The sequence below is a fragment of the Hypanus sabinus genome, chromosome X1 (genome assembly GCF_030144855.1).
Source record: "Hypanus sabinus isolate sHypSab1 chromosome X1, sHypSab1.hap1, whole genome shotgun sequence".
Taxonomy (NCBI): domain Eukaryota; kingdom Metazoa; phylum Chordata; class Chondrichthyes; order Myliobatiformes; family Dasyatidae; genus Hypanus; species Hypanus sabinus.
In genome coordinates this window covers 876592-886426 of record NC_082738.1, presented here as the reverse complement: position 1 = coordinate 886426, position 9835 = coordinate 876592, and the positions used below count along the sequence as shown (strand labels likewise).

Below are 9835 nucleotides of genomic sequence, written 5' to 3'. Positions count from 1 at the left end.
TAGGAATAATTCATTTATTCCTATAATTTTAATAATAGCAAATCCAAAATGTTTTTATTTATGCAATGAAAAATATGAAGATACTCAGATCACATTTCATTTAAAAATCTTAGGTGGCAATTTTTCATGAATGCTAAATATATGGAATTGGTTGTATTACAGAATATACTGAAAATAAGAACTTCAAGCTGGGCATCAACATATTGTACAAACAATATGAAAGAAAGTTTAATTTTTTTTCTTTTTTATATAAATTCAGTGATTACAGCTAACAAGAAATAATAAAGAAATTATACAGGTGATCAGGATTCTTATACTGTGACAAGCAATTAGGCTCTCAACCACCCTCCTGTCTGTTCCTGATAAACTTCAACCACATCTTCATCCTCCATACCCAGCTGCAGAAGCAAAAACAGAAACAGTTACTTTTCATATCACAAAAGCAGACAATTTTTCAACACAATTCATACTCTCATTTTCTGCGTTCTTTTGTTCAAAAGAATCTAAAACTTCCTCGGGACAAACTCCTTGTAGCTTATCACTGCAATACCCTAAGGATTCGTGTTGAATTTGTTTCTCCACCCTCTGCAGCTGTTATTCATCAACATTTTCCCAGATAACATCACATTAGTAATAATAAAGAAGCATTGATAACATTACAAACTCAAACTAAGTTTAGCAGATTAAAATTTGTTGAAAATATAGCATAATTATTTAATCATCTCACTTTCGTGAGCCCTATCATTTTTTTCCCAGTCATCTTTTAAATTCTACAAAGATATGCAAAATTAAGTCTGCTTGGAAATCTAGACATATGGATTCTTTTTCTGAAATTCAAACTGGGTCAGGTCACAGATCTCTCAGTGGGTGAGCATCTGGGGGACAGTGACCATCGCTCCCTGGCCTTTAGCATTATCATGGAAAAGGACAGAATCAGAGAAGACAGGAAAATTTTTAATTGGGGAAGGGCAAATTATGAGGCCATAAGGCTAGAACTTGCGAGTGTAAATTGGGATGATGATTTTGCAGGGAAATGTACTATGCACATGTGGTTGATGTTTAGGGATCTCTTGCAGGATGTTAGGGATAAATTTGTCCCAGTGAGGAAGATAAAGAATGGTAGGGTGAAGGAACCATGGGTGACAAGTGAGGTGGAAAATCTAGTCAGGTGGAAGAAGGCAGGATCAGATGGGGCTATTGAGCAATATAGGGTAGCAAAAAAGGAGCTTAAGAAGGGCTGAGGAGAGCAAAAAGGGGCATGAGAAGGCCTTGGCGAGTAGGGCAAAGGAAAACCCCAAGGCATTCTTCAATTATGTGAAGAACAAAAGGTTGACAGGAGTGAAGACAAGACCGATTAGAGATAAAAGTGGGAAGGTATGCCCGGAGGCTGTGAAAGTGAGTGAGGTCCTCAATGAATACTTCGGTATTCACCAATAAGAGGGAACTTGATGGTGAGGACAATATGAGTGAGGTTGATGTTCTGGAGCATGTTGATATTAAGGGAGAGGAGGTGTTGGAGTTGTTAAAATACATTAGGACGGATAAGTCCCCGGGGCCTTACGGAATATTCCCCAGTCTGCTCCACGAGGCGAGGGAAGAGATTGCTAAGCCTCTGGCTAGGATCTTTATGTCCTTGTTGTCCACAGGAATGGTACTGGAGGATTGGAGGGAGGTGAATGTTGTCCCCCTTGTTCAAAAAAGGTAGTAGGGATAGTCCGGGTAATTACAGACCAGTGAGCCTTACGTCTGTGGTGGGAAAGCTGTTGGAAAAGATTCTTAGAGATAGGATCTATGGGCATTTAGAGAATCATGGTCTGATCAGGGACAGTCAGCATGGCTTTGTGAAGGGCAGATCGTGCCTAACAAGCCTGATAGAGTTCTTTGAGGTGGTGACCACGCATATAGATGAGGGTAGTGCAGTGGATGTGATCTACATGGATTTTAGTAAGGCATTTGATAAGGTCCCACATGGTAGGCTTATTCAGAAAGTCAGAAGTCATGGGATCCTGGGAAATTTGGCCAGGTGGATTCAGAATTGGCTTGCCTGCAGAAGGCAGAGGGTCGTGGTGGATGGAGTACATTCAGATTGGAGGGTTGTGACTAGTGGTGTCCCACAAGGATCTGTTCTGGGACCTCTACTTTTCGTGATTTTTATTAACGACCTGGATGTGGGGGTAGTAGGGTGGGTTGGCAAGTTTGCAAACGACACAAAGGTTGATGGTGTTGTGGATAGTGTAGAGGATTGTTGAAGATTACAGAAAGACATTGATAGGATGCAGAAGTGGGCTGAGCAGTGGCAGATGGAGTTCAACCCAGAGAAATGTGAGGTGGTACACTTTGGAAGGACAAACTCCAAGGCAAAGAAAATGGCAGGATACTTGGAAGTGTGGAGGAGCAGAGGGATCTGGGGGTACATGTCCACAGATCCCTGAAAGTTGCCTCACAGGTGGATAGGGTAGTTAAGAAAGCTTATGGGGTGTTAGCTTTCATAAGTCGAGGGATAGAGTCTAAGAGACACGATGTAATGATGCAGCTCTATAAAACTCTGGTTAGGCCACACTTGGAGTACTGTGTCCAGTTCTGGTCGCCTCACTATAGGAAGGAAGTGGAAGCATTGGAAAGGGTACAGAGGATGCTGCCTGGTTTAGAGAGTATGCACTATGATCAGAGATTAAGGGAGCTAGGGCTTTACTCTTTGGAGAGAGGGAGGATGAGAGGAGACATGATAGAGGTGTACAAGATATTAAGAGGAATAGATAGAGTGGACAGCCAGTGCCTCTTCCCCAGGGCACCACTGCTCAATACAAGAGGACATGGCTTTAAGGTAAGAATATAGAATAGTACAGCACATTACAGGGCCTTCGGCCCACAATGTTGTGCTGATCCTCAAACCCTGCCTCCCATATAACCCCACCTTAAATTCCTCCATATACCTGTCTAGTAGTCTCTTAAACTTCACTAGTGTATCTGCCTCCACCACTGACTCAGGCAGTGCATTCCATGCACCAACCACTCTCCGAGTGAAAAACCTTCCTCTAGTATCCCCCTTGAAATTCCCACCCCTTACCTTAAAGCCATGTCCTCTTGTATTGAGCAGTGGTGCCCTGGGGAAGAGGCGCTGACTGTCCACTCTGTCTATTCCTCTTAATATCCTGTACACCTCAATCATTTCTCCTCTCATCCTCCTTCTCTCCAAAGAGTAAAGCCCTAGCTCCCTTAATCTCATAATCCATACTCTCTAAACCAGGCAGCATCCAGGTAAATCTCCTCTGCTCAGAGTGAAGTTTAAGAGACTACTAGACAGGTATATGGAGGAATTTAAGGTGGGGGGGATATGGGAGGCAGGGTTTGAGGGTCGGCACAACATTGTGGGCTGAAGTGCCTGTATTGTGCTGTACTATTCTATGTTCTATAATCTAGTTTTTCTTCAAGATGCTGACAAAATGGCTTCTGGTTAACTGTATGAAGAATCAAATAGAAGAAATTGGCATACAATGCTATAAGGCATAAGCTGATCAGCTGATTTGGCCCAATGAGTCTGCTCTGCCATTACATCATGGCTGTTTTATTATCCCTCTCAATCCTATTCTCCTGCCTTCACCCTGTAACCTTTAATGCCCTGATTAATCAAGAACCTTTCAACCTCTGCTTTAAATATACTCAATGACTGGGCCTGCACAGCTGTCTGTGACAATGAATTCCACAGACTCACCACCCTCTGCCTAATGAAATTCCTTCATCTCTGATCTAAATGGATGTCTCTGTATTGTGAGGCTGTGTCCACTGGTCCTGGATTCCCCCATTTTCAGAAACATCCTCCTCACATCTAGTATGTCTAAGCTATACAATGTTTGATATGTTTCAATGAGATCCACCCCCCTCCAATCTTTTAAACTTCAGCAAGTACAGGCCCAGAGCCATCCAATGCTCATATGTTAACCCTTTCATTCCTAGAGTCATTTTTGTCAACCTCCTCTGGATTCTCTCCAATGCCAACACACTTTCTTACATTAGGGGTCCAAAACTGCACACAATACTCCAAGTGCTGTGTAATGCTATAAATGCCTTATAAACTTAGCATTACATCCTTGTTTGTATATTCTAGTCCTCTCAAATTTATTTTATTATTAGTCTCCAAGTACACTGAAACCTCAACCTTAATAGACTCCATCACTTCCCCAAATACTGAGGTTAGATGAACTGGCTTACAATTTGCTTTCTTTTGCCATCCTTCCTTAAAGAGTGGAGTGACATTTGCAATTTTCCAGTCCTCTGGGACCATGCCAGAATCAAGTGATTTTTGAAAGATCATGATCAATGCATCACTCTCTCTTCAGCGACTTCTCTTAGAACTCTGGGAAGTGGTCCATCTGGTCCAGGTGACTTATCCACCTCACGACCTCTGTTAGCCTAGCACTTTTCCCTTTGTAATAGCAACAACACTCACTCCTGTTCCTGACCTCTGGCACACTGCTAGTGTCTTCCACAGTGGACTGATGTAAAGTATTTATTAAGTTCATCTGCTATTGGTTTGTCCCCAATTACTAACTCACCAGCACCATTTTCCAGTGGTCCAATATCAACTCTCACTTCCCTTTTACTCTTTATATAACTGAGAAAGAACTTGTAGTTTCCTACTTTATTGCCTAGTTTGCCTGCATATTTCATCCTTTCTGCTGCCTTTTGTTCGGTTTTAAAAACTTCCCAATCATCCAACTTCCCACTCACTTTTACTACGTTATATGCCCTTTCCTTGGCTTTTGTGCAATCCTTACATTGTCAGCCATGGTTTCCTAGCCCTGCCATTTGAGAACAACGTCTTCAGTGGGATATACCTATCCTGCGCATTGTGAACTATTCCAGGAAACTTCAGCCACCTCTGTTCTGCCATCATCCCTGCCAGTATTCTCTCCCCCCTCATCCACCTGGGCAAGCTCCTCTCTCATGCCTCTATAATTCCCTTTATTGTGATACTGATATATCTGACTTGTACTTCTCCCTCTCAAATTGCAGTATAAATTCAATCATATTTTGATCAGTCTCCCGAATTATTACACAACACCCAATCTGAGATAGCCTTTCCACTAGATAGATAGATAGATAGATAGATAGATAGATAGATACTTTATTCATCCCCAAGGGGAAATTCAACATTTTTCCAGTGTCCCATACACTTATTGTAGCAAAACTAATTACATACAGTATTTAACTCAGTATAAATATGATATGCATCTAAAATCACCCTCCCAAAAAGCATTAATAAATAGCTTTTAAAAAGTTCTTAAATAATTTACTAAAGTGCATTGAGTGGTAACTAGTAGACTCAAGTACACAAGCTGCTCTAAAACGTCATCTCATAGGCATTCAACAAATTCCCTCTCTTGTGATCCAACACCGACCTGATTTTCCCTATCCCCTTGCATATTGAAGTCTCCCATTACAATTGTGACATTACCGTTATTATATGTCTCTTCCAGCTCCCTTTGCAATCTCAACCCCACATCTTGGCTACTATTTAGAGGCCTATATATGATTCCCATAATGGATTTTTTTACCCTTGCAGTTTCTGAACTCCACCCACAAAGATTCAACATTCTCTGACCTTATGTTACGTCTTTCTAAAGATGTAATTCCATCTCTTACCAACAGAGCCACACTACCGCCTCTGCCTTCCTGCCTGCCCTTGTGATACAAAGTATATCCATTGATGTTAAACTCCACCTATGGCCTTCTTTAACTCGTGATTCAATGATGCCTGAACATCATACTGGTCAATCTCTAACTGTGCCATGAGTTCATCCACCTTATTCTGAATGCTATGTGCATTTAAATACAGCACCTTCAGTCCTGCATTCTTTGCCCTTTTGAATTTTGCCTCTGTGGTATAATCTAACTCTTTGCTTTGTCTGCATTTGTGCCCAATCACTGACTTGTCCTTCCTTACATTCATGTTACACCCATCATAGACAATAAACAATAGGTACAGAAGTAGACCATTCAGCCCTTCGAGCCTGCACCGCCATTTTGAGATTATGGCTGATCTTCTACTATCAATACCCGGTTCCTGCCTTGTCCCCATATCCCTTGATTCCCCTATCCATAAGATACCTACCTAGCTCCTTCCTGAAAGCATCCAGAGAATTGGCCTCCACTGCCTTCTGAGGCAGTGCATTCCAGACCCCCACAACTCTCTGGGAGAAGAAGTTTTTCCTTAACGCTCTCCTAAATGACCTACCCCTTATTCTCAAACCATGCCCTCTGGTACTAGACTCTCCCAGCATCTGGAACATATTTCCTGCCTCTATCTTGTCCAATCCCTTAATCTTATATGTTGCAATCAGATCCCCTCTCAATCTCCTTAATTCCAGCGTGTACAAGCCCAGTCTCTCTAACCTCTCTGCGTAAGACAGTCCGGACATCCCAGGAATTAACCTTGTGAATTAACCATCATCTACTTGTAAACCTGCTGGTTCATCCTCAACTCTATCATACTGGTTCCCTTCCCCCTGCCATATTAGTTTAAACCACTCCCAATAGTTCCAGTAAACCTGAAGGTGAATATTGGTCCCCCTCAGATTCAAGTGTAACCTGTCCCTGTTGCCCCAGAAGAGGTCCCAATTATCCAGAAATTTGAATCCCTTCCCCCTGCTATAGTTATCCTCCACCTCACTCCATTCCTACACTCACTGTTGTGTGGCACAGGCAGTAATCCTGAGATTACTACCCTTGAGGATCTGCTTCTCAACTTGCTTCCAAACTCCCTGTATTCTGTTTTCAGGACACCCTCCTTTTATCTACCTACGTCATTGGTACCAATACATAAGTATCCATCACTTCTGGATATTGTGGATGTGTTCAGAAACATCCTGGACCCTGGCACCTGGGAGGCAAACTACCATCCGAGTTTCTTTCCTGCGTCCACAGAATCACCTGTCTGACCCCCCAGCTGCAGAGTCCCCTATCACTGCTGCCATCCTCTTCCTTTCCCTACCCTTCTGAGCCATAGGGCCAGAGGCACGGCCACTGTTCCTTCCCCCAGGTGGGTCATGCCCCCTGGACAGTACTCAAAATGGAGTTCTTATTGTTGATGGGGACAGCCACAGGGGTGCTCTCCACTATCTGATGTTTTCCCTTCCCTCTCCTGGCAGTCACCCATTTATATCTCCTGTAGCCTTTCAATTCTTCTAGCAAAGTGCATGACCAGACAGATCCTGACACTGAATTCCATCTGCCACTTCTTTGTCCATTCTCCTAATCTAATCTAAGTCCTTCCGGAGCCCAATTTCCTCAAGACTACCTGCCCTCCACCTACCTTCATATCGTCTGCAAACTTTGCAACACAGTCATCAAAGCCATCATCCAAATCAATGGTATAAATAAGAAAAAGTAGTCCCAATACAGACCCCTGTGGAGCAACGCTAGTTACCGGCAGCAAACCAGAAAGGGCTGCATTTATTCCCACTCTTTGCTTCCTGCCAATCAGCCACTGCTTTATCCATGCTAGTATCATTCCTGTAATATCATGGGCTTGCAGCTTCTTAACCAGCCTCATGTGTGACACCTTGTCAAAGCCTTCTGAAAATCCAAGTATACAACATCAACTGAATAGTACTGAAAATGAGGTAGCTGGTTTACAAAGAGGCAATGTGTGATGAGGAGAGGTTGGTGATAGGACAAAATTGCAGTAAACAGAATGAGTTGCAACTTAAAAGGCAGACAAAATTGAAAACGGTGAATACAGGATTGAAAGTATTTTATTTGAACATGCACAGTATAGGGAATAATGCAGATGAACTTGCAGCAGTCACAGATTGGTAGGTGTTATGTTGGAGACATCACTGAATCATGGCTGAAAGAAGATTACAGCTGGGAGCATAACGGCCAAGGATATACATTGTAGCAAAAGACAGGCAGGAAGGCCTAAGGGCTGGCGTTGCTCTGGTTAAAAAAAAATTAAATCAAATCATTAGAAAAAGATGTTAAATTGAATTTATTTAAATTTTACATCCATCCCACAATGTGAGGAATAAAAATCTTTGATTATATCTCTGTCGCAATGTACAGACATGTGAATTTATAAGTCTAATGGCTTGTAGAAAGAAGCTGTCCCATAGCTCTTGGTCCTGGCTTTAATGCTGCGGTAGTGTTTGCCAGACAGAAGAAGCTGAAAAAGTTTATGACTGGGGTGACTGGTGTCCCGATGATATTCCAGGCCTTCTTTATGCACCTGCGGCTGTAAATGTCCTCAATGGAGGGAAGTTCACATCCACAGATGCACTGGGTTGTCCATACCAATCTCCGCAGTGCCCAGCAATCAAGGTTAGTGCAATTCCTGTACCAGGCAGTGATACAGCCAGTAAGGATGCTCTCAATGGTGCCCTTGTGTAAGGTACTTGAGGATATGGGGGCTCATGCCAAACTTCTTCAGTCCCCTGAGATGGAAAATAAGCTGCTGTGCATTTTTTTGCCACATAGCCAATGTGTACACTCCAGGTGAGATCTTCGGTGATGTATGTACTGAGGAACTTCAAATTACTCACCCTCTCAACATCAGTCCCATTGATGTTGATTGGAGCGAGCCTGTTTCCATTCCTCCTGTAATCCTCAATCAGCTCTTTTGCTTTTTGGACATTGAGGGAGGTTGTTATCTTGGCACCACCGTGTCAGAGTGTTAACCTCTCCTCTGATGTAGGGGCAGAAGGTGTTGAGTCATTGTGGATAGGACTAAGGAACTGCAAGGGTAAAAAGACCCTGATGGGATCTGTATACACACCACCAAACAGTAGTAAGGATGTGGTCTACAAGTTACAATGGGAGATAGAAAATGCATGCAAAAAGGGCCATATTACAATAGTCATGGGGAATTTCAATATGCAGGTAGATTGGGAAAATCATGTTGGTGCTAGATTACACAAAGGGGAATTTCAAGATGGCTATTTAAAGCAGCTTGTGGTTAAGCTCACCAGAGGATCAGCAATTCTGGATTGGGTATTGTGCAATGAAACAAAATTGTTTAGAGACCTTAAGGTAAAAGTACCCTGAGGGGCAAGTGATCAGAATATGATCGAATTCACTCTGAAATTTGAGAACGAGAAGCTAAAGTCAGGTTGTATCAGTATTACAGCGGAGAAAAGGGAATTAGAGGCAAGGAGGAGGAATTGGCCAGAGCTGATTGTTACAGAGCAATGGCAGGAATGATGGCAGAGCAGCAATGGCTGGAATTTCTGGAAGAATTCAGAAGGCACAGGATATATACATCCCAAAGAGGAAGAAGAATTTTAAAGGAAAGATGACACAACCATGCCTAACAAGAGAAGTTAAAGCCAACATAAAAGCCAAAGAGGGCATATAATAGAGCAAAAATTAGTGGGAAGTTAGAGGACTGGGAAGCTTTAAAAAAACTAACAGAAGGCAATGAAAAAAGTAATTAAGAAGGTAAAAGATGGAATAAGAAAGCAAGCTAGCCAATAATATTGAAGAGGATACCAGAAGTTCCTTCAGATACATTCAGATAAAGGTTGAATAGGTTAGGACTTTATGCCCTGGAGCATAGAAGAATGAGGGGTGATTTGATAGAGGTGTATAAAATTATGATGGGTATAGATAGAGTGAATGCAAGCAGGCTTTTTCCACTGCTGCTAGCGTAGAGAAAAACCAGAGGACATGGGTGAAGGGGGAAAAGTTTAAAGGGAACATTGGGGAGGCTTCTTCACACAGAGAGTGGTGGGAGTGTGGAATGAGCTGCCCGATGAAGTGGTGAATACGGGCTCACTTTTGACATTTAAGAAAAACTTGGACAGGTATATGGATGAGAGGGGTTTGGAGGGATATGGCC

At 42.5% G+C, this 9835-nt stretch overlaps 1 protein-coding gene across 1 annotated transcript in view; it reads right to left on the bottom strand.

Moving 5' to 3' along the window:
* Positions 1–203: 203 nt before the first annotated feature.
* The window catches only part of sumo1 (small ubiquitin like modifier 1), a 63683-nt gene continuing 54051 nt past the window's right edge, over positions 204–9835 (bottom strand). Inside the window, exon 5 of the mRNA XM_059955673.1 lies at positions 204–398. Coding sequence (XP_059811656.1) covers positions 330–398 — 69 coding nt within the window. The 3' untranslated portion in view covers positions 204–329. The remainder of the gene's footprint in view (positions 399–9835) is intronic.